The sequence below is a fragment of the Puma concolor genome, chromosome A3 (genome assembly GCF_028749965.1).
Source record: "Puma concolor isolate L17-30 chromosome A3, mPumCon1.1.hap2, whole genome shotgun sequence".
NCBI lineage: Eukaryota > Metazoa > Chordata > Mammalia > Carnivora > Felidae > Puma > Puma concolor.
Window position 1 is genome coordinate 113735140 of NC_141669.1, and position 24890 is coordinate 113760029.

General features: G+C 50.0%; 1 protein-coding gene across 1 annotated transcript; it reads right to left on the reverse strand.

Annotated features, from left to right (window-relative positions):
• Positions 1-6400: 6400 nt before the first annotated feature.
• On the reverse strand, positions 6401-9716 carry SOX12 (SRY-box transcription factor 12). The gene has a single exon (XM_086701905.1). It carries the CDS (start codon positions 9254-9256, stop codon positions 8312-8314), a length of 945 nt encoding a protein of 314 aa, XP_086558031.1. The 5' UTR covers positions 9257-9716; the 3' UTR covers positions 6401-8311.
• Positions 9717-24890: the final 15174 nt, after the last annotated feature.

Sequence of the window (24890 nt, forward strand, 5' to 3'; positions counted from 1 at the left end):
CTTTTCACCTAGTGCTTGCCCTGCCCCCCTATTGGGTCCCTTCTCTACACTGTAGCCACAGGGATCCTTAAAGCATGAGTCAGATTCTCATAGGGGAGTCTCATTCCCTGCCCCAAACCCTGTACTGACATCTCATCTTACTCAGGGTAAGAGGGAGAAAACTGGTGGAATAAATATGGCCATGAACTCTCTGTCCCTTTGCCCTTCAAGAGCTGGAGTTTATTTCTCTTCAGAGCTGGCCCTGGCGACTGCTTCAACCAACCCAGTGTGGTGGGAGCAATGTCGTGCCTGTTCTGGACTTAAGCTTTCAAGAAGACCAGCTTCCTCTTCTCCCTCTTGGGACACTCCCTTCTGGAAAGCTCCTTCTTGGACTCCAGTCCCCACGCTGAAGACGCCCAAGCCACATGGAGAGGCCACACCCTGGTGCTCCTGCTGGCACCCCCAGACAAACTCCCAGCCCGCAGCTAACACCAAACACTACACTGAATGAACAGCATCGTGTAAGTGAGTCATCTTAGACGTGTAAGCCCACTCGAGCCCCCAGATGACATCATGTGAGCGGAATTATCCCATTGAATCCGTAAACCCACAGTATCTTGAGAGAGAATAAAACAGTGTTGGGCCATTAAGTTGACAGACGGTCTGTTACGCAGCAATGACTATGCCAAACCAGTTCTTACTAGGACCTACAGTTGCCCCTCCCCCACAACCTTACCTACCTCCTTGATCTCATCTTCTTCCGTTCCCTCCCTCACTACTCCAGCCACACTGGCATCCTTGCTATTCCTAGAATGAGCCAAGCACATCAGGCAAACTCCTATCTCAAGGCTTCAGAGCCTTTGTACTTGTTTGTTTCTCTGCCTTGACTGATCTTTCTCCAGATATCTGCATGACTAGCTTCTGGCTTTATTCAGATCTCTGCTCATATGTCACCTTGTCAAAGAGGTTTTATTTAAACACTGTCGTAGGGACATGGACTGCTCACCAAATTTCCATGTGCTTCACATACATTTCCCAGTTCCCTTGAAGTTAGACAAAGCCATGTGATTAGTTCTGGCCAATGAGACCCAGGTCTCCAAAGAGATCCTTGGCCGCAGAATTTCTTGGAGGAGAAAGAGCAGAACTTAGCATTCATTTAGTTAACAGGAAACCTTGAAAACAACCGAGGGTGAGAAACTGGGTTGCTAAGAAACCTTCTAGAATGGGGGAGACGGTTGGCATCCATTGCTAGGCAACCTAAAAGAAGCTAGACAGGCAGGTTTGGGTTGCAAGCAGCTTTCCCCCTCCTTTTCATAGTCTCCCTGAACGCCAGACTGGATATGCTCTTAGACACTTCTGCTCCAACCCCCTAACTGAATAGATAGGGAAACTAAGGCCTCAAAAGGCAAGATGATTAGCCCAAATTCCCTCCGGTTTCTCAACAAGAGCAAAGACAAATGGCATAGGAGGGCATCGTCATGGGGAGTGACCTGGCATGGCTGAGGCAGAGTTTTAGAGTAGAGCTGATAGCTGAAGAAGAGTCTATAAAACAATAAGGAAGTCAACTGTGAAAGGCCTTGAATGCCAGGCCAAGAATCTTAGACTTGATCCTGAGGGTAATGGGGAGTCACTGAATGCTTTTCAGTGGTGGTCCCATTTGTTTTCCAAAGACCCCTCGGGCTGCAGTGTGGAGACCCAGGACAAAGTCTCAGTGCCCTCAAGGCCCTTCATGCTCTTGTCAGTCTGTCTCCTCTCTCCTCACCACCCCCTCCAGCCAGCCACAGCCAACTCCCTTTTCTTTTGCGGAGCCTTTCCCCTTGTGGTTGCTGGTGTCTAGAAAGCTTTTTCCTTCACCTGAATCTGCTTAATCTTATTGTTCTAGTTATAATTGCTATATATCGAACTGCCCCCAAAACTTAGTAGTGTGAATAACCACCCTTCCATTATGTCCATGGACTCTGAGGGTCAGGAATTTAGACAAGGTAAGAGGGGATGGCTTGTCTCTGCTCCATGGTGGCTGGGCCTCAGCTGGGAAGACGCTGCTTCAGCTGGGAGTGACTTAAATGACTATGGGCTAGAATCACCTGGAGGCTTCTTCACTCGTCTGGCACCTGGGCAGGTGCCCTTGTCACCTGGAGCACCTGCATGAAGTCTCTCCATAGGTTTTGGGCTTCTTCACTGCATGACGATCTTAGGGATGTTGGACTTCTTAGGTGGTGGTTCAGTGTAGAAACCTACAGCATCTTTCTGCTACATCTTATTGGTTACAAAGTGGATCACGAAGGCCAGTCCAGACTCAAGAGGCAGGAAATTTATGGAAGGAATGTCAAAGAACTTGTAGCCATGTTCTAAAATGGCAACAACGTACTGAGGGGTCAGTTACAGCTTAAGCATCGCCTTCTCCGTGAAGTGACCTGACGCGCCCTGCTCCATGTCTGGATTAAGTGCCTCCTGTGTCCCCCGCCCCCCCACCGCTAGCCCCACTGTCCATCTCCAAAAATGCATTTCCAGCCCTCTGTTTATGCGTCTTTCTCCTCCTTAGGACTGTAAGTTCAGTAAGGACAGACCATGTCTGTTTTTTTTCACCTTTGTACACCCAGCACAGAGCCTGGTAAAAGCAGACCCATAATAAATGTTTGTTGAATGGGTGAACGAATGAGTGATTGAGGCAAGACCGTGATTGAGGCAAAGGGGAAAGCAAGGATGGGGCGGGGGGCGGGGATCATGAGGGTGGCCATCACCAAGAGCCTTTTAGTCTTTTAGCCAACAAAGATGTGGGTGCAGAGCAGGCTTGGGAGGACCATGGAAACCAGAACTCATGTTTAGCTATGCCAAGTTTGAGGTGCCAATTAAATACCCCGGTGGAGATGATAAGAAGGCAGCTAGACATAAGAGTCTGGCAGCAGCAGGATGGAGATTCGGGCTTGAGAATCCACAGCTATGGTAAGTAGAATTCCAAGATAGCCTCAAGATTCCCACCTGCTGGTGTGGATGCCCAACAAAACCAGTTCCTCTCTGTATGGGTGAGACCAGGGAGCATGATGGATGTCATTCAGGCGATTAGGTTACATTATGTGACAAAGGGGAAGGGATTTTGCAGAAGTGAGGTCCCCAATCAGTTGATTTTTAATTCATCAAAAGAGAGATTTTCCTGGGTGGGCCCAATCTAATCAAGTGAGTCATTTGTTTATTTTTTTATGTTTATTTATTTTTGAGAGAAACAAAGTGTGAGCAGGGGCGGGGCAGAGAGAGAGAGAGAGAGAGAGAGAGAGAGAGAGAGAGAGAGGATCGGAAGTGGGCTCTATGCTCATAGCAGAGAGCCCGATGCTGGGCTCAAACTCCTGAACCGTGAGATGACCTGAGCCAAAGTCGATGCCCAACCAACTGAACCACCCAGGCGCCCCTCAAGCGAGCCCTTTAAAAGAGAGCCTTCCCTTAAAATTAAAATAAGTAACTACATAAATAAAAATAAAAGAGAGCCTTTCCTGGAATGTCTGGCTGATTCAGTCGGTAGAGCATATGACTCTTGATTTTGGGGGCGTGAGGTCATGAGTTCCAGCCCCGTGTTGGATACAGAAATTACTTTAAACATGAATGAGTGAATGAATGAATGAATGAATGAATAAGATCCTTCCCTGGACGAAGCAACTAGAAGCTGCAAGAAGATTCTCTTCGCTGTCCTTGGCAAAATAAGGTGCCACTCTGTGAGAGCACCTGGGAAGACAGAAACTGTGAGTGACCCTTACAATAATGGCATCAGCTAACAGCCCAGAAGAACACAGGGACTTTGACCCCAGGGAACTGAACTCTGTCCACCACCAGGTGAATCTGGAAGCAGACGCTGAGTTCCGTAAAGGAATGCAGCCCCAGCCAACACCTTGACGCAGCCCTGTGAGATTCTGAGCAGAGAGCCCGGCTAAGCCTTGCCTGGCCCACAGAGACTCAAACAATAAATGCATGTTGTTTTAGGCTGTTTGTGGCACTTTGTTACCCAGGAATAGATAATTAACCCATCAACATACAGGTGTTTTTAAAACCTTGGAACCAAGATGGTGCAAATAGCCCAGGCCTGGGACCCCACAGAGATGAGTCAATGACCGCGTGAACAGAATGAGACTGGAGCGGGACACACCCCGCCCCTCACCCTCAAATGCTTCTTACTCCTTCCAGCCTCTAGGTGTCTCCAGAGTCCGCATAAGCAGGTCTCTCCCCACCTCTTACAGGTCAGAATCCATTTCCTTCTGAAATGGAAAGACCCAGATAACATAACAATAAATGGTCTCCCGTAACAATAAGTGGGCCCCTCCCCAACTTTGCGTCTGGGAACTAAGGCCTGCAAAGGAGCCTCGCCCAAGGTCCCACAGAGATCTAGGACTATCCACCCCCCCGCCAGGCGCTTGACCCGCCCCCACATTCCCAAGGGCAAAAAGACAGACAACCTCCCTGTTTCCAGCTTTCACTAGGGGAGAGATCCGGGGTGACTGGTAGGCTGAGACTGCAGTTTCTAATTGATCCCAACTGGAAAGGGTGCAGCCTTGAGCTTGGGGCTGCCGGTGTGTGTGGAGAAGGGAAGGAACCCCTCCTGGGGACGGAGCCAGCAGAAGTGCCCAGCTGTGGTTATAGGGCCAGTGGCCCAAGTCCCGCTGTCCAGCCCCTGGTACCCTTCGTTGCAGATTGAGTTTCCCCCAAAGCAGACACGGAGACGGGAGACTGGGGTGCAAGAGATTTATTAGGGATATAAACACCTGTGAAAAGAAGAGGGAGGGAGCGAGGTTGGGTACGGGAGGTCAAACTGCGCTTCAGGCCTGGCAAAACCTCGGCCACCCCGGAGGGGCCCTGGGTGAGTGTCCGGAGGGGTGGGTGGTGCAAGTACTGCCTGCCAGCGTGTCCCCACACTGGACAGGAACGGCCAGACGTTTCTACCTGATCCCCCTGGGCCACCAGACACGGGCTGCCCTAGGGCTAGTGGATCTTGGCAGCTGGAGCCCATCCACTGACCAGATTCCTCACAGCCAGGGAAGTGCTCCTTAAAAGGGGTTCAAGGGTGACACCATCTCTATCTTCCTCACCTTCTCAACTCTTCCTGGAGGGATTTTTTTTTCCCATCTTGCTTTCAATCAGAGGCTGAGCCAAAGCACTGGAATTCTTGCACCTCCCCAAACAGACACCCCCCTTCTGTACACACCCAGCCCTCCCAAACCTGCAATCGTCCTCTTTTAACGCGTCTATGTGTACCCCAGTCCCCAAATACCCTCTCTCGATGAGGTCTGCACACTTGGCCTTCGTTCTTACAGGGGACACAGGCTCTGTCCAACCTCAGGAATCCACTGGACCTGGCAGTGGAGGCACTGGGGGGGGGGGGGGGGGACAGAGTTTGAAAAGGCTTTCCTCGGTTTCCAAAACACGCTGGTAAGGATCTCAAGGACAGGAATCGCTGTGGCTTCTGTTGCTCCTCTTTTAGTCATTCAATAAATCTACACTGCAGGCCAATGACGGGCCGGCTCTGGGACCAACCCCGCCAGCCCAGGCCCTGCGCTGACAGCCTAACACCATCTGTGGATTCAAACAGGGAAGGAGAGGCAGCACCCTGACACGACACTCCGCCAGGGCAGAGAACCAAGATGCGGGGCCCTGACTTTGACCTTGGCCGCTTGCAGGCCCTCCTGCAGGTTGCTGCACCACCCTGACCCCGTTTCCTCTTCTGGACAATGGAGTAATATACTTCAGGGGGCACCTTGTTAAATGCTGCTCACCTCGAACTTCATTTCACCCTGAAGAAGGTACTGTTATCATCTTCATGTTATTCATATTGAGAGAAGACTCAGGGTGAAGTGAATTTGCTCAAGGTCACACAGATGCTCAGTGGTGGTGGTGCTGGGGCTTTTGCACCCAGTCGATGTGGCCCGACCCTTCTTAATTCTCATGAAGGGCAGGGTCAAACGGGCCCCCTTGGGCCAGGGATGCCTGCGACACTTGTTTCATTTGGTCCACGAGGATTTAAAGAGAGTTGCGTCAAAAAAATGAAACAAATAAAAACAAATAAATAAAAATAACGGAGTCAGCTTTCATTTTGTAGTTGAGATGTTCACAGAAACATCCAGATTTCTACCTCCTCTTGAAAAACCAGGCCACCGTGGGTTGCCTTCCCACAAGGTCACAACTGGCGGGAGGAGAGCAGCTGTCCCCACGGAGTGTCTACCCAGACTCTCTCACGGACATGACCTGCCTGGCCCTGTGGGGGATGAATGTGTCACCCTTAATCAAGACCAGGGAGTCCTGAGACAGAGGGAGACAGAGGCCTAAAGGGGCCAGGTGCCTTGCCCAACGACCCCCAGCTCTTCCTGCACATGGACTTCAATCTGGCAAACTGTCTGGGGGAGGGTTGAGGAAAGGCACAGACATGTAGAACCACAGGGCAAGGTCGGGGCAAATACACTTTATTCAGTCCTGGCATCAGACTGGCGAAGTCCTGCTGTGGGTGCCAGTGCCCCAGATCGGGGGACCCCTCCCCTCAGCTACTAGACTAGTTCTCCAAGACCACAGACAGTGACATCTCTTCACTCACATGACGTTTTCTGGGTTTTTTTCATTGTCTTTTTGTTGTTGTTGTTTTTCTTAAAAAAAAAAAAAAAGAGAGAGAGAGAGAGAGAGAGAGAGAAAGAGAGAAAGAGAAAGACAGACAGAGAGAGAGAGCGCGAGAAAGGCCCAGAGCCGGAGCACCAAGCTTAAAGGAGGCAGCTGGTGGCTTTGTCAGCGACGGGAACGCGTGGGGCAGAGACCTGCAGAGACCCTGGGCAGGGGTCCAGGAGGACTCTGGGACCGTTTGTTCCTGAGATTTGTGTGTGTGAATGAGAGTGTGTGCTCACCCGGGAGGGTGAACACACGCCGGTGAGATACAGGTAGTGAGGGCAAAAGGGGGTATGGGGAGGCCGGAGGGGCGGGACTTGAGCGGAGAGTTGGGGAGTAAGAGGGGGAATTTGGGGCAGGGGTCCCCGAGGGCACCTCGAACCGGACACAACCTCCTCCGACAGCAGCGCTATCCAGATTTTTCACACGGAAAAACAGGCGCAAACGGCACACCTCCACTACTCTGCCCCTCCCTTCGGTGTCACTGGCCCAGTCGATGGTCTCAAGCCAGCTGTTCAAAAGTGGGTCTCTTCTTGTCACTCCGTCTGCTCTCATGCCTCAGTCTCAACACCCCCGCCCCCGTACCAACGTGCCTCAGCTTCTCCCACTGAATACGGTCACTGTGGGCACAGGACTTGAGTGATAGAAAAGGGCGGTGGGCTTAAGGGAGGAGTCCAGGCTGGGAGTGTGCCCTAACGTGATGGGGCACTTGGGATGGGGGTGGAGAGCAGCAAGGCCCTTGTCCCCAAATAGACTGATAATTGCCTTGGTTCAGAGCTTTCTTGGGCGGTCCTCTCGTGGTGCAGTTCCAGATGAAGACCCTATTCCCAATTCCCGGATGGGGGAAAGAAAAGGCAAGTTTCTGGGTGCCAAGGTAGACTGTGGAGGCAGTCTAGCGGTGTGTGTATAGCAGGCGGGAGGGTGCACGTCAGTCTGGGTAACCCCGCAAGGAAAAGGGGTTATGCCACTTAGGGAGAGTTCCAAGCGCCAAACCCAACCCTTCCGGGCCAGCTAGTCTCTTTCTCCCCCTTCCTAGTGCTCCTCCCATTAAGGCAGAGACGCCCCGTCGGGTTGAAAGGAAGCCGCGGCTCCCGGATCAAAAGATTTCTAAGGATCGCTCAATGCCCGCCCCACTTCTTCCCGGAGCGGGCCACAGAGGCTTGCGGTTCAACTGGGACCGGCCCCCTCCTCCTAGGAAGCATTAAGCATGCGCGAGAAGGGGGCGGGCCCCAGCGCTCGGGGGAGGGGAGCGAAGGGGTTTGGGAGGAGCGCGCGGTGCCGCCCAGCCGCAGCGCCCCCCTAAACCAGAGAGGAGGCGGGCTGGGCGAAGGCGGAGGGATCGGGAGCAAGGGCAGGGGCGTGTCCTCCGGCCACGAGGAGGGGCGTGTGCGAGGTGGGGGGAGGGGTGCAGGTCTGTAGGAGTGGACGGGAGGTGTAACGGAGGGGGGCTGGCTGCTGGTGGCTGTGCGGGAGGGGGCAAGACGGGGCGGGGCTTGGATGTCAGGGAAAGAGTGGGGGTTGGGCTGCCTTGGGGTGTGTCTGCGGGGGAGGGGCATGTCTGGGTTTGAGGGGGATGGGCACGTCTGGGAGGGGGGAGGCTGCGCGGGAGATGGGGTGCCAGCCTCGGCCTCCGAGGGGCCCCAATACCTGATTCCTGTATGTAAACAGCTGGTTTGGGGGCGTGCGCGCCCCGCTGACGGTGGGCTCAGTAGGTGAAAACCAGGTCGGCGATGCTAGACGGGCGCCAGTCCCCCGCGATCATCTCGGTAACTTCGGGGGTGCAGTAGTCCGGGAACTCGAAATGCGACGTGCCCGAGGGGGGCGGCAGGTCCGGGTCGCGGTCCAGGGCGCTGCAGTCCAGGCCGGCGGGGCCGGGGGGCAGTCTGGACAGAAAGCCCAGCGGCTCCTCCCCCGACGCCACCGTCTCCTCTTCGCCTTCCTCCACCGCCGCCGCCTCCTCCTCCTCTTCCTCTGGCTCCTCGTCCTCCGACGGGGTGGGGGAGGCGGCGGTGACAGCCGCTCCCTCGCCCGACGGCCCTTGGGCGCGCTCCGCGGGTCCCCGGGCAGCCCGCCCCGCTGGGACCATCCTCCACAGCTCCCTCCCTGGGGTCTCGACCAGGCGCACTTCCAGCAGCTCCTCGTCGTCGTCCTCGTCGTCGTCCTCGGGCGCCGCCGCGCTGCCCCCCAAAGGCCCGCCCGCTGCTCGGCGGCCCCCGCGGCCAGGCAGCTGCGGCCCGGGCTTGAGCCGGCTGCCGCCACCACCGCCGCCGGGGGGGCGGGGCCGCGCCTTGGCGGGCGCCCCCTTGCTCTTTTTGCGCGGCCGGTACTTGTAGTCCGGGTAATCCGCCATGTGCTTGAGGCGCAGCCGCTCCGCCTCCCGCACAAACGGGATCTTCTCCGAGTCCTGCAGCAGCTGCCAGCGGCGGCCCAGGCGCTTGGAGATCTCGGCGTTGTGCATGTCGGGCCACTGGTCCATGATCTTCCGCCGCTCGTGCTGCGACCACACCATGAACGCGTTCATCGGTCTCTTAATGTGGCCGCTCGGCGTCTTGCACCAGCCAGGCTCACGCGCCCCCTCCTCGGCCGGCCCGGGCCCCGGGGGCGGCGGCCCGCCGTCCCGCTTGGCCCTCGCGCCCCGCTGCTGCACCATCGCGCCTGGGCCCGGGGCCGCTAGACGCCGCCGGGGGCCGTCCGCATCCTCCGCGGCTGGGGGTGGGGGAGGAGGCAGCAGCGACGGAGGGGCGGCCCCGCCCCGCAGCTCGGCCCGGCCCCCGCGAGCTGGGGAGCGAGGAGCTGGGCGCTCGGGCCCAACGGACGGCGGGGGGAGAAGGTCAGCGGCGCGGTCTCAGGCGGGCTCGGCGCGCCCCCGCCGCCTCCGGCAAGTTGCGCCCAGCCGCACGCTGCACATTGTTTTGCGGGGGCGGAGGAATCGCACCCTCCGGCCCCCGCGGGCTCTCCTCTCAGTCTCCTGCTCCGCCGCGGCCCGCGCGCGCCGCTCCCCGCCCCGCCGCCTTCCAGTGTCTTTCTCCCCGCGCGGCCCCGCCGGCGCGCGCGCCACCCCTCCCCCTCGCCGTCTGCGGGCCGCTGCGGCGCGCGCGGGGCCGCCCCGTGTAAACACCGAGGTGCCCGCTTGGGCTGCGGCCGGGCCACGCCTCGCGCTCAGGCGGCGCGTCACCCGTTGCTGGGCAGAGAAGCTGGTATTTGCATCTCCCAATCGCTGGCTGCCGGGGCGGGGCGGAGCTCGGGCTGCGGGGCTGGGCGGTCTCGCTGGGTTGGAGGGTGTCGGATGAGGTTGGTTTCTTTTCTTAGGCTGGGGACTGGGAGGAGGTTGGGGGAACGCGGAGCGTGCTTCCCATCTGCCTCCGAAAGCTCCCGCCCCACGTTGCCTTTGAAATTTTAGCTTATTCTGTGACACCTGCCGCCAGGTGGGACATCCGCCCCCTCCTCTTTCAGGAGCGTCTTTCTGCACAGTCCCAGGACAGAATGTGGGGGCACTCAGGCTCGGGAAAGCTCAAGAGTACAGTCTCATCGTTTCAGAGATGTAGCCCCTGCCTACTACACATAGGGTCCAGCCACACAGAGGCTCGACAAATGCTTTGAACTCAATGAACGAAGCGCTTTCATATTATTTTAAACCTCGTTTGAAGCCCCACAAGAGTCCTGAGAAAGAAAGGAATAGGACGCCTATTTTCCGGATTCAGAACAAGAAAGACACGCAGACTAGTAAGGCTCGAATCCTAGGCTCGCAGTCCCTCCCTCTCTTCCCAGCTCAGCGCATCTCGCTGGGGCGAGTCGCTGGATCATCTCGCCTACCAGCCAAGGGTCCTGAGCAGGGCTGACTAACTGATTTTTCACAGTCCTCAGGCGAGGTTCGAGGATGCGTGAGTGTCCCATCCCCAGGGCCCAACCTACACAGCCACCCGCCGGGTGCGGACAAGGGCGCGACGCCCCTCCTGGGTCTGGAGAAGCGTGCGCGGGCACGGGGGCGGAGCCAGCGCGAGGGGCGTGTCCGCGACGCATGCTCTAGGCGCGTGGCGGGGAGGGGCTGCGCGCTCCCAGTTCACCACGTGTGAGCCGGCTCGGGAACCGCGGGCCCTGTGCTGCCCCCGGGGGAGGTCACCTTCACGGCGCCATGGGCCTGGGCGATGGGAGGGGGCGCGTAGGCCTCGCCCCTCAGGACTAGGAGCTGGGAGGGGTCGGGACGAGGTCCTCTAAAGTGTCTTTCTGCTGGGGCGTAGTGGGCACTGTCCGGGGCGGAGAGTGGAGAGCCCAGCGACAGACCTCACCCACCACTGGGCGGGTTGGGGCAGAGAGCCCAGTTGGAGGCTGTAGAGCAGGGAGGAAGGGCTGAGGTGCGGCTCCGCAGACGCGGGGGGCGGGGTGATGCTCTGGGTGCCCGGGAGGGAAATGGGAGCGTGTGGCCGGCGGGAGGGGGCGATTCTTAAAGGCACAAGGCGCTCGGAAGGACAAGGCCGCGCTCCCGACCAAATGGTCCTTCCTGGGATTTACTGGACGCTGAGATTCGGAGCTTCCCTGAGTTTGAACCTTCAGAACTGGAGCCTGGCCTATTCCATCCTCCATGGAGTCAGAATTACAGTATTCGTATCCCGATTCCTCCTCCTTGTCCTTGAAATGGGGGAAAAAACCATTTCTCCCTCATATGGTTGTTTTACAAGTTAAATGGGGATACTGGCTGTGAACAAATCTGACACCTAGTAAATGCTCAATAAATATTAGTTATCTGGGACTCTGGGCACCAACAACGTAGAGACACCAACATAATTTTTTAAAATTGGCGAGGTGGGGATGGGTTTATTTCAAAAAGGGCATCCGGGCACGTGGGGGGGGGGGGGGCACAGTCAGTTAAGCTACTGACTTGATTTTGGCTCAGGTCCTGACCTCCGGGTTCCTGAGGTCCAGCCCTGGGTAGGACGCTGCACTGACAGCACGGAGCCCGCTTCTCTCTCTCTCTGTCTCTGCCCACCCCGTGCTCATGCTGTCTCTCAAAGAAACATTTAAAAAAAAAAAAAGTGTGCAAGTGCACTGCAATCAATTTTAGAATATTTTCATCAACCCCCAAGGAAATTCTGTGCTTGTTTTCCATCTCTCCACCTCTGTCTCAATGGATTTGCTGCACCATTTTATATTCCTACCATCATGTGTGAGGGATGCAATGTCTCCTTGCTCTTACTTTTGAAAATATGGCTCTTAAAAATGTATCCTCTTGGGGTGCCTGGGTGGCGCAGTCGGTTAAGCGTCCGACTTCAGCCAGGTCACCATCTCGCGGTCCGGGAGTTCGAGCCCCGCGTCAGGCTCTGGGCTGATGGCTCAGAGCCTGGAGCCTGCTTCTGATTCTGTGTCTCCCTCTCTCTCTGCCCCTCCCCCGTTCATGCTCTGTCTCTCTCTGTCCCAAAAATAAATAAACGTTGAAAAAAAAATTTTTTTTAAAAAATGTATCCTCTTGCCTCTAGCTTTGTCAAAAAGGTATCATGCTGTTATATATCCTGGTATTTACTTTCTCATTCAGTATTATAGTGCTAAGGTTCACCTAAAGTATTGCACCCATATGGGGTTGGTTCATTTTCCACTGTGGGGATATGCTACAATTTTCCTATCTGTTGTCCTGTCCATGGACAGTTGGATTATTGCCAGGTTTTTGCTCTTATAAGGAGTGTTACTGTTAACAATCCTAGATGTGTCCCTGGAGTTCAAGTGCAGGGTCTCCAGAGTATATATCATGGAAAGTGTGATGGCTACATCTGAGGACGTGTGAATGCTAACTTTTACAAGGTAATGTTGTAAAACTGCCAACTTGCACCAATTTACTTTTTCACTAGGAGCAGAGAAGAGATTCTTTTCATCCACATCTTGTCCAAAGTTTGGTATTATCAAGCATCTTAATGTTTGCTTGCATTATTCTCTCTCATCATGATTTCCGTTTGCTCTATGGCACTTACCACCTTCTGGAATTATTTTATTTGTTCACTCGGTTTTTGCCCATCTTCCCTCCACTAAAATGTAAGATCCACGAGGGCAGAGATTTTTGTCTGTTTTGTTTTATGGCTCTATCCCTAGGAGGGTGCCTAGCACATCATAAATACTGATTAAATATTTATTGAGTGAATCAAAGTCAGTGTTCTATCAAGAGTACACTCAAATTCCTACAGGAGCCCAGAGAAGAAAGTAAAATTTTGAAAAAGAAAACCTAAAACTCAGATCCGCTGCTGAGATGCAGCGGTTATCAGTGCATACAGACTACCTTGAGTCCTTTCTAATGGGTGCCCCAGAGTCTAAATCTTGTAGGCCACGGATGTTCAAGGCTGGGCTCACCACTGAGCTGTTCAGTGTAGACTGCAGTAGGAAGACAGTGAGTTTCTTGGAGAGATGCTGACCACCACTACCCCATGGTCCAGGCCACCATCACCTCTCATCGGGCACCTGTCCAGCCTCCTTTCTGGTCCCTGCACCCACCAGGTCTCCTTCCATTTCATTCTCTTTCCTGAAGCCAGAGCAATGGTATGTTTTACTCACAAAATCTGATTGTGTATCTTCCCTTTTTAAAAACCTTCATTGGTTTCTTCATTACTCTCAAGATGAACACCAGGCTTTTATTGGCCCAGCAGGCTTGGTCTGACCCCTCCTCACCAATTTGACCTCCTCTCTTACTTTCTTTGTCCTGAGCCAGTTTCCAGCCACACTGGCCCTCCTCCCTTTGTGGAACAAGCTGGGCTGCCTCCCCACACAGGGTGTTGAGAAGTCCGTTCCCTCACCCTTCCAGCACTCCTACCTCTGTCTCCCTCCTTGTAGCCCTCCTAGCCCCATGTCCCTTGCCTTCAGTGCACCAGTCAGTGGCCTACCTGGCCCATGTGACACTTGGGATAGAGAACTTTTTAACACCTATATCCTCTAAATGGCAGTATTTTCAACAACAGTTATAAAATATAATAAATAATATTAATGATAATGGCCAGAAAAGAAATGTAGATGGTGAAAATATTCTTTGAACTTTTTATATGTAAGCATGTCAGCAAAAATAAACATGACAATACAAAAAAGGGAAAAGAGTATTGAATCAATAGTTTTCAGTTACATTAATATATTTCTTTGAAAAATAAAAGAAAATAAAGAACACACCTACACAGTCGTCTATTGCAATAATGATTACGTTACGTTACAGTTTAAAAACACGAAAATGCTTTAAAAATAACAATCAGGGGCACCTGGGTGGCTCAGTCAGTTAGGCATCCGGCTCTTGATCTCAGCTCAGGTCTTGATCTCAGGGTCGTGAGTTCAAGCCCTGTGTTGGGCTCCATATTGGGCATGGAGCCTACTTAAAAAAAAACCTTTTTTTTAAAGATTCAATTTTAAGATTAAATATATTATTCAAGTTTGGTAAAACATAATTTTACCAGGGGCACCTGGCTGGCTCAGTCAGCAGAGCATGAGACTCTTGATCTCACGGTTGTGAGTTTCAGCCCCACGTTGGGCAAGGAGCCTACTCAAAAAAATGCCACCAAAAAAACCCACATAATTTTACCAAATGAAAATTATAATGTAATGTAATGTAATATAGCATAATAATATAATTTTACTAAATAATAAAATCTGCAGTTACCACACAGCGATTCACTCTTTGTTTCCCTGTTTCAGCTTAAATACAAAAGCTTCAAGTGGTCACATAGGATGACAGAATTGAAGCAGCTCAAGCTTCATAATCACTGTGCTATCATTGTTTATTTTGAATCTATTGTTTAAACAGAGACATACGTTGTACCAAAGGGGCTGCAGACACAAGTGCTCAGGAAGCTAGCTGGAATAATTCTGTACTGTTACGAGCTTATTTTCAAAACTAACATGTGTAGCTGCATCTGACTCGGCATGTGTTAGGGGCCGACTGAACGGATAGTGCTCTGAATTAACTTCCTTGTAGAATATAATGTTTATTAGTGCACAAGTAATTAAAGTAGGCTGATTTGAAGCTTACAGATATATTATTAAGACTCAAGTTAGACCAACAAATTGATCTTCGGGGAGGAGTATTTTACCACTGACAAGGTTTAGAAGGGTGGGCCCATGGAGGAGATAATAAAAGGCAGGCTGACTTTCAATCCGTTTTATTATTGTTTTTAAATTCTCTGCAGACGACACACCCTCTCGTTGCCTGCACAGCCCCACTTGGAACGCTATGGCAGAGCAGAAGCTCCATGAGATCAGAAGACCCGCCGAATTTCCACTCGCACCATTGTGCCCCCAGCACCTAGCAGATCTTGACAGAACAGAGACTGAATATCTGTTCAAATAAGGGAGGAAGGAGCCAACCCAGACACCATCATGCAACTCCACGCACCCCAACTCTATCTTTCTCCAAAACATCAGTGTGTGAACCGGCATGATCATCAAGGATGTTCCTAACGAAGAGGGAGGACAGTAAGAACAAGGTAATTCGCTTTTTGATTTACCTGACTGTCTCCTTTAAAAATTCAGAGATTAAAGGCATGCCTGGGTGACTCAGTCGGTTAAGCGTCTGACTTCGGCTCAGGTCATGATCTCACGGCTTGTGGGTTTGTAAGTTCGAGCACCACATCGGGCTCTGTGCTGACAGCTCAGAGCCTGGAGCCTGCTTCAGATTCTGTGTCTCCTTCTCTCTCTGCCCCTCCCCCACTTGTGCTCTGTCTCTCAAAAATAAATAAATGTAAAACAAATTTTTTTTTTTAATTCAGAGATTATGATGGTGTGAGCGTGTGTGTGTGTGTTTGTGTGTGTGCCATGTCTCTTTCTTTTACCAAATAATAGTATAGAACTGCACATGGGGCTCTTGATCACTTAAAAATGGCTGGTGCAGGGGCACCTGGGTGGCTCAGTCAGTTAAGTGTCTGGCTTCGGCTCAGGTCATGATCTCACGGTTTGTGAGTTCGAGCCCCGTGTCGGGCTCTGTGCTGACAGCTCAGAGCCTGGAGCCTACTTCGCATTCTATGTCTCCTTCTCTCTCTGCTCCTTCCCTGCTCATGCTTTGTCTCTCTCTGTCTCAAGAATAAGTAAAACATTAAAAAAAAAAATGGCTAGTGCAAATCAAAATGTGCTATAGTGCAAAATTTTCACTGGTTTTCAAAGACCGCATAAAAAATGTAAAATATTGCATTAACATTTTTCTCTTGATTTTGTGTTGAGATTATAATATTTTGTATGTATTAGTTAAATAAAATACGTTAAGATTAATTTCACCTTTTTTTTACCATTTTATTTATTTATGTATTCATTTATTTTTAATTAATTAAATTTTTAATTTTTTTTTTTTGAGAGAATGCAAGTAGGGGAGAGGGGAAAAGGAATAGGGAGAGAGAGAATCTTAAGCAGGTTCCACACCCAGGTCAGGGGCTCAGTATCACGACTGTGAGGTCATAACCAGAGTCAAAATCAAGAGTCTGACACTCAACCCACTGAGCTACTCAGGAACCTCCTTTTTTTAACCTTTTTTAAATGTGGCTTCTGGAAAATTAAAAAAAAAAATGTTTATTTATTTTTGAGAGAAAAAGAGAGACAGAGCACAAGCAGGAGAGGGGCAGAGAGAGACGGAGACACAGAATCTAAGGCAGGCTCCAGGCTGTGAGCTGTCAGCACAGAGTCTGATGTGGGGTCGAACCCACAAACTGTGAGATCATGACCTGAGCTAAAGTTGGTTGCTTAGCCAACTGAGCCACCCAGGCGCCCTTGGAAAATTTTAAATTACACTTAAGGCTTGCATTGTATTTCCAATAGATAAGACTAATATAGAAGGTGGAGGTTTTTCTCATTTTATTTTATTTATTTGATTATTTATTTTAAATGTTTATTTTTGAGCGAGAGCGTGAGCGGGGGAGGGGCTGAGAGAGGGAGACCGAGGGTCCAAAGCCAGCTCCGTGCTGACAGTGGAGAGCCCGATGCGGGGTTTGATCTCAGGAACGGTGACCTCGTGACTTGAGCTGAAATCAAAAGCTGGACACTTAACCAACTGAGCCACCCAGGGGACCCAGTTTTTCCCATTTTAGCAAAATTAAAAGTGGGCCATCTTTTGCCTATCCCCCAATTTTAAAATGTGTGTTTTGAGTTTGGTTTGGTTTGGTTTTGTTTAGGTTTTGTTTTATTTTTGTTTTTTTAAACTTCTCTGTGAAATTCCCAAGTTTTAAAAATCCTGCTGGAATACTGGATGGTCAATCCATGGAGTGTGAGATTCAGAAAAACACAAGGCAGAAAGGAGAGACCAGAACTGGGGACAGGTTTACGGAGAGAAGAGGACAGCGGGAGAGTCATTTTAACAGCACCAGCATGACTGATGGAATGGGGAATAATCATATTGGAGAAGGAAGGGAAGGTGACTGACTGAATGGGGAGGGGATTTTATCTGGGTAGTGGGTCCCACCTGGTGACTCTGAAATCACACACCACTGGTAAATCCCCACATCTCCTGGAGTATAATCTTTACCCCCACAACCTGACTCTGAAATTCATCAGACTTTTTCTTTTGGGGGTGACCATATTATTTCTGATGAAAGGGACACTGTTAATAATTATGCTGGAACAAGAGAAATAAACTGGGTAAACTGGGAAGCAGGTTATCCTCATCTCATTGGCTAAATGTCGGGGACTCCCCTTCGATGAGTTAGAAGTCAAGCAGGCAGATACTGGGGTTTTAAACAATCAAAGTGTCCAGGGTTTGAAATGAAAATTTGTTCAATATTATTAATCTTTGGGATGTTATTTCAACTCCTTTGTTTCGATTTTCTCATCTGCAAAATGGGAGAGTATCATAGGTTAGGACATGGGACGTGATAAAAGGCTCAGTAAATGGTGGCTATAACAAAAGCAACAAAAAGATACAAAAGGCAAAACTATAAAGATAGTAAAAAGATCTATGGTTGTCGGGGTTTGAGGGAGAGAAGGTTGACTAGGTGAAGCACAGAAGACTTAAATCCTAATGCATGAGAATATTAAAAAATCATTTTAAACATCTAGAGAATCTCAAGATGGAATGAAGAATTCGACAAAATAGTCGAATTGTATTAGAAACGTATGAAGCGGGGCGCCTGGGTGGCTCAGTCGGTTAAGCGCCTGACTTCGGCTCAGGTCACGATCTCGCGGTCCGCGAGTTCGAGCCCTGCGTCGGGCTCTGGGCTGACGGCTCGGAGCCTGGAGCCTGTTTCCGATTCTGTGTCTCCCTCTCTCTCTGCCCCTCCCCCGTTCATGCTGTGTCTCTCTCTGTCTCAAAAATGAATAAACGTTAAAAAAAAAAAAAAAAAAAAAAAAAAAAAGAAATGTATGAAGCAACCCCACTGAAGAGGGTGGGGACAGGGTGCCAACTTAAGTAACTTTAGAAATGAGTGGCTCCTGTAAAACTAAAGAGTAACGAAGTACTGTCCTCTAGTTGATAAAGGTTCCCACAGGGCTATGGGTTAACAATGCTGATACTGCTGTATATGTATCCTGGAAATGAACAATTAGGTAAATGGATGCTGGAGAGTGGGAGCCAGGTCTCTCATTGTTGGAGTGGGAATGTGCAGGTAGGCAAGGAGAGAAGGCTATAATGACTCGTGGTAATGGATTAGAATTGGAAATAGGAACTCATGTTTAGCTTACTACAGATACAGATGGTTACATGCAGAAATATTTATAGATGTGTGTACACACACAAGTTAGCATATACACATATACTTCTTTGTTCTGTTAGTTGAAAAGGCTTCAAAGAAATGACACTTCAGTAGCAATGAGCACCCTTGGCATCCCAGTCTTGGTTTCTAGTATCATTCTCCAATGGGAGGAATCGGGCCTTTTGAGAAACAGCTGATTCTAGGACTGGGGCGGGGAAACATGCAAGATAAGCCTGGGGTGAAGATAAGTGCCCCAAAACAACAACAGTATGAAGGACAGACACACAAAGACGCGGGATATGTCAAAGGGACACAGGAGTTAACTAAAAGAGCCCCCAAAGGCCAAAGCTGGAACAATTTGAGCAACAAAATTAAGTAGTATCGGATCATAACCTAATGTATGAAATAAATATCTATGAGTCCATACTGGTATAAATAAATAACCGAATAAATCAATAGAAAGGACAAATCTTGAGTGCAGAAAAACTCCAAATAACTATGTATATACTCTACTCTTTTTTTTTTTTAATTTTTTTTTTCAACGTTTTTTATTTATTTTTGGGACAGAGAGAGACAGAGCATGAACGGGGGAGGGGCAGAGAGAGAGGGAGACACAGAATCGGAAACAGGCTCCAGGCTCTGAGCCATCAGCCCAGAGCCCGACGCGGGGCTCGAACCCACGGATCGCGAGATCGTGACCTGGCTGAAGTCGGACGCTTAACCGACTGCGCCACCCAGGCGCCCCTTTTTTTTTTTTTTTTTTTTTTTTTTAATGTTTGTTTACGTTTGACGGAGAGAGCCCCAGCAGGGGAGATGCAGAGGGAGGGACAGAAGAAGCAAGCTATGCACCCACAGCAGGGAGCTCAACGGGGGACTCAAACTCACGAATGGTGAGATCATGACATGAGCCCAAGTCACGCACTTAAACCACTGAGCCACCCAGGCGCCCCTAAATACTCCACTCTTAAAGGGATGGAACAAAAATCCCACCCTTACGGTGTGGCCTGAGCATAGTCACTTCATTCCAAAGAGGACAGTATGAAAAAGGGTAAAAGTAACTTTCCAGTGGAGAAATCTGACAAATTCCTCTTCATCCAGGTGTTCGAGGTCAACACCAAACAGTGATAAGTCACGTTGATGTCTGAGAAACTGCCACAACCCAGAGGAACCTAAGGGGTCGTGAGATAAATGCTAAGTGGCATCCTGGATGGGATCCTGGCATAGAAAAAAGACATCAGGTAAAAACTAAGGAAATTTGAATGAACTATGAACTTTAGCTACTAACAGTGTATCATTATTTAACAAATGTATCATGTTAATATAATATGTTAATAATAGAGGAGAGAGGGTGGGTGGGGGATAAAGAATTTTGTATTGTCTTCACAATTTTTCTATAAATGTAAAAGTGTTCTAAAACATAAGGTTTATTTTTAAAAACACGGCACAAGGCTTTGTTTATTTACACTTTAGAGTGTCAAAGCCATTACACTGCCTACCTTGAAAATGGAATTTCCTCAATGGATTAAAATAAATATGCATTGGGGCGCCTGGGTGGCGCAGTCGGTTAAGCGTCCGACTTCAGCCAGGTCACGATCTCACGGTCCGTGGGTTCGAGCCCCGCGTCGGGCTCTGGGCTGATGGCTCAGAGCCTGGAGCCTGTTTCCGATTCTGTGTCTCCCTCTCTCTCTGCCCCTCCCCCGTTCATGCTCTGTCTCTCTCTGTCCCAAAAATAAATAAACGTTGAAAAAAAAAATATGCATTTATCCTACAGTTTTAATATGTTTTGAATCCAGGAGTTAAATTGATCAATAAAAGTTGGCTACCAATTACTTAGGTCAATGTCTTATGAACTCAGCGTCAAAAACGCAGCGTCGTTAATTTGTATGTAGTTGTAATACAAACAAGGAAAGACGACTGGTTCCTTGATCATTTTAACTTCGATGAAAATACCTGTAATGAAAGAAATCCACATAGAGCAGATATCAACCCCAATGCTTGCATTTTGCTTGCCTAAAATTGTTTAGTACAGAACGACTTCTATTGTTGTCTAATTGGAACAATTTTGTTCTCCTTAAATAAAATACCAGCCAAAGATCATTCAGGCTGCAACTGACAAAAGGCGTTACTACTAGTTTTTTCTAATTTAGAGAATTCCCTTTTTTTTTTTTTTTTTTTTTTTTAAATCGAGAGTCTTGTTGCTACATTGAAGCTAAAAGGAGAGCGGGGTCGAAGCCCATTGGTGGTGTCCCTGGGCCGAGGGCAGGACTCTAAGCCAAGGGGCCTGCCCATTGGTGGGCTGCCCGGCAGCTGTGGGGCAGGGGCGCCTGGGATGGAGCTCGGAACCCATTGGCTGCGTCGCTGGAGGATGGTGTAATGGACCGCCAAGGCCTGTGCAGCCGGTTTCTACAGCAACGGAGGCTTGAAAGAGCCACTCAGATTTCGGCGTTCACCCCCAACTCCCCCTTCCGGAGGGGGCAGGGCGGCCTGGATTTGAGGGCCGGAGAGGAAGGCGTGGGGGATGGGAGTTAAGGGGACAGAGCCTTCCTCCGACCAAAGCTACCTTGCAAAGCAACATTTGAACTGGGTTCGAGGAACCTGGCCTGCGTGTTCACTGGGGGGGGGAATCTGCCAAACAGCCATAAAGAAGAAAGCGGAAAATGATATATAATACCGTCCCTCCCTGATTTTTCCATTGGTAATATCTTGCATGTGAACGAGCACAAAGCCCGGCACTGAGTAGGGCCTCAATACTTAATGGGAGGGAGAAAGAAAAGGAAGGGAGGAAGGAAGAGAAAGGGGAGACGGAGGGAGGAGGATCCATGATGTGGGCAACGTGGCGTGAGACAAAGTGCCCGCCCTACTGGGCTGAAATTCCACAGTCAGACCCCGAGAACTGAGGGGGAATGATGGCCTTAGGAACGGGGGCTTGAAGGAGAGTGGGGTCGCCGGGGAGCTGGCGGAGGGAGGGGGGCGGCTTACAGGCTCCTGGCTCTGGATATTTGGAAGACTTGACTCTGCAGTAAGACGCCCTGGGTTCACATTCCCGCGAGCTCTGTCACTTGCCAGCTGCCAGTGCTTCAAACTCTCCGGATCCCGGTGTCTTTGTGTTTGGGGAGTAATAATACTTCATTGAGTTGGTGTCAGAACTGAGTTAAGATAATGCATGTCAAGTTCTTAAAACAATGCCTGAAACATAATAAATGTGCAATCACCAGTAGCTGTTTTCCCAATTGAAGAGGGGTGGGATCTAAGTGGAGAGAACAGGGCGGTTGTCATTGTTGGGTAAGGAGGGAGGCGGGAGGAACAGTGTGGAAATCCTACAAAAGAGACCAGTTTGGATGTCATATAGAAAAATCACCGGAGATGATAGCCAGCGGGCAAAAAAGGAAGAAAAATGAAAACAAACAAACAACAACAACAACAACAAAAAACCAAGGTTGGTAGCTACTGTTTGCTGAGGGTCTGGCATTCTGCCAGATCCTTTGCATGAATTGTTTCATTTCATTTTCCCACCAGCCCTGATGAGACAGTTATCATTAAACCCATTTTTCTGGTAGGGAAACAGGCCCAGAGAGGTTATGTGGCTTGTCTGAGCTAAGAAATGACAAAACCAAACAGGGGCAATTGTGAGGCCCGGGGCCAAGAGTGCAATTGGAGGTCTATCTGTCTCTAGTTAGAAGTTATACATCAGTATAATGTGCTGAATGAAATATGTTTAATTCTCCTTCTTGATGAATATACTTCCAGAAAAACCTGGAAGGCCAGGTTCGAATTAGAATTACAGGACTGAAGGCACCCGGGTGGCTCAGTCCGCTAAGCATCAGACTCTCGGTTTCTGCTAAGGTCATGATCTCAGGGTTTTGTGAGTTCGAGCCCCGAGTTGGGCTCTGACCTGATGGTGCGGAGCCTGCTTGAGATTCTCTCTCTCTCTCTTTCTCTCTCCTCTCTCCCTCTATCCCTCCCTCTCTCTCTCTCCCTCTCTCTCTGCCCCTCCCCTGCTCATGCTGTCTCTGTCTCTCTCAAATATATATAAACTTAAAAAAAAACAACAACAACAGGGGTGCCTAGGTGGCTCAGTCCGTTAAGCATCTGACTTTGGCTCAGGTCATGATCTCATGGCTCGTGGGTTCAAGCCCCACGTAAGGCTGTGCGCTGACTGCTCAGAGCCTAGAGCCCGCTTTGGATTCTGTGTCTCCCTCTCCCTCTCTGCCCCTCCCCCACTCACAGTCTGTCTCTCTCTCCTCCAAAAATAAACATTAAAAAATGTTTTTTAACCTTAAAAAAAACAAAAAGAATTCCAGGACCTTTGGAATTCTGTGCCAGAATGTGTTGGCCCAAGGAACAACTGGATCCTGCCCTTGTCCAGCTACCTCCCCTCCCACGCATCCCACCAGGGAGGGACCCAGCATGCATGAGTGGACAACCCAGCCCCCACGTCCGAGCTGCCTCTTACAAACAGCTACTTTAAGAACTAAGCCTCCGGTCTATAAGGTGTGCATTAGGCAGTGTAGTTTGCCCTCAGCTGAGCAGGACCCAGGGATGAGACCCCCACGGGTGAGACCTGTGAAGGCTTTGTAAATGAGCTCAGGGATATTTTGGAAGGGAATTCTGGGGTCTTGGGAAATGTTCTAGAAAGGGAGGGCACAGACTCTGGTGGGCAGGTCCTCTTGTGCCTAGGAATCCTCACTCCCACCTCCCGGGGAGGAGCAATCAGGCCTCAGGGCAATGGCTATTCTTGCCGGTGGTAAGGGAGTGTTGAAGCCGGGCACTTGGAATCCTGGAACTAACTGCGTGCTCTCCCAGGTCCTCACTGTGCCAGGGGACTGGCAGGCGGTGTCAGTGATATGCCCTCGGAGAAATAGGGGAGGAGGGGCCAGACCTCTCAGGCTGAAGGAAACCCTTATCCAAGGTGAAGACTGAAGGAGTGAATTAGCTTTTTAAAGATGAAAGAATAAGCCCTGGGGTCCCTGGGTAGCTCAGTCGTATGGCGCGACCAGCTCTTGATTTCGACCAGCTCTTGATTTCGACTCTGGTCGTGATCTCAGGATTTGATTTGTGAGTTTGAGTCCCGCCTCAGGCTCTATGCTGATAGTACAGAGCCTGCTTGGAATTCTCTCTCTCTCTCTCTCTCTCTCTCTCTCTCTACCTCTCCCCCTCTCCCGTTTGCTCGCTCCCTCTCTCTCAAAAATAAATAAATAAACATTAAGAAATAGATAAGTGTACTCTTAATCCCCTTCACTTATTTCACCCATTCCCCCAACCACCTCCGTAATTCTAAAAAAAAAAAAGAAAGAAAGAAAAGAAAAGAAAAAGATGAAAGAATAATCCCTTTTTCAGGAGACAGTCCGTGCAGGTGTGCTAAGGGATACTTCGAGTACCATTAAAGGACAAGTAGACACAATGTCTTGATCTGTAACCTTAGCCAAGTAATTTCTAGATCATTCATGCAATAAATATTTATTGAGCTTTTCCTGTGTGCCAGACCCAGTGTTAAATGCTGGGCTACAACCAAGAGCAAAAAAGTCATGATTCCTGCCCTCTGGGAGCTCAAAATTGAGAGACAGAGGCAGATAGTAATCAAACCATGGCATAAATAAACATATCATTGTACTTGCGGGAGCTGCTGGGAGGAGGGAGTGTTAGAGGGTCTGGTCTAGAAGGTTAGGGAAGGCTGCGGTTAGAAAGTGGCATTAGAGCTGAACACTAGGAAAGGTAAGGGTTAACCATGGGTCGAGTCTGGGAGGGTGAATTCCTGGAATGACTAGCAGGAGCCTAGCCGGGGTGGGGGGTGGGGGGTGAGGCCCAGAAGAGGCACGACTCTAGCAGGGCCTGGTGGGCCCCCGGGGAGAGGACACAAAGTCTTTGAAGGTCTTTAAACTGGGGAGTAATGTGATCAGATTTCATTCTGGGGACTGTTGTCCAGGATTGAAGGAGAGGGTGCTAGGAAGCAGAGAGACTAGTGAGTTGGCTGCTTGAGAGTCTTAAACTTTCCCATCAAAATTTCTTATTTTTAAAGATAAAGGAGGTGAACTTGAGGCTCTGTAGAATCTACAGGAATTTCTTTGAAGTCCTGTGTTGTATTTTGCATTTATTTTTGTTGTTGTTGTTTTTGCCGCAGACAACACGTGAAATCATTAAAACAAAACAAAACAGGGGCGCCTGGGTGGCACAGTCGGTTAAGCGTCCGACTTCAGCCAGGTCACGATCTCGCGGTCAGGGAGTTCGAGCCCCGCGTCAGGCTCTGGGCTGATGGCTCAGAGCCTGGAGCCTGTTTCCGATTCTGTGTCTCCCTCTCTCTCTCTGCCCCTCCCCCGTTCATGCTCTGTCTCTCTCTGTCCCAAAAATAAATAAACGTTGAAAAAAAAATAAAACAAAAACAAAAACAAAACAAAACAAAGCCTCCAGGGACATACTGCATAAAATTAGTTTTCCTTTCACCTCACACTCCAAATATCCCGTTCTTCTCAGAAAGCACAACAGTTACCAATTTCACTAATATCCTTCCAGAGTTGTTCTACACATAAATAAGCATTTGATAGGTCTATCAGATCATTACCATCGTGCACTTAAATCTTACAGTTTGATGGTCAGCTATAACTCAATAAAGCTGACAAAAATCAGAAATTTGAAATAGTAGCATACTGTATCTTGCTTTGTTCACTT

Excerpts from the sequence above, each read along its gene's own strand:
- SOX12 (XM_086701905.1), bottom strand. The coding sequence starts at position 9,256 with ATGGTGCAGCAGCGGGGCGCGAGGGCCAAGCGGGACGGCGGGCCGCCG.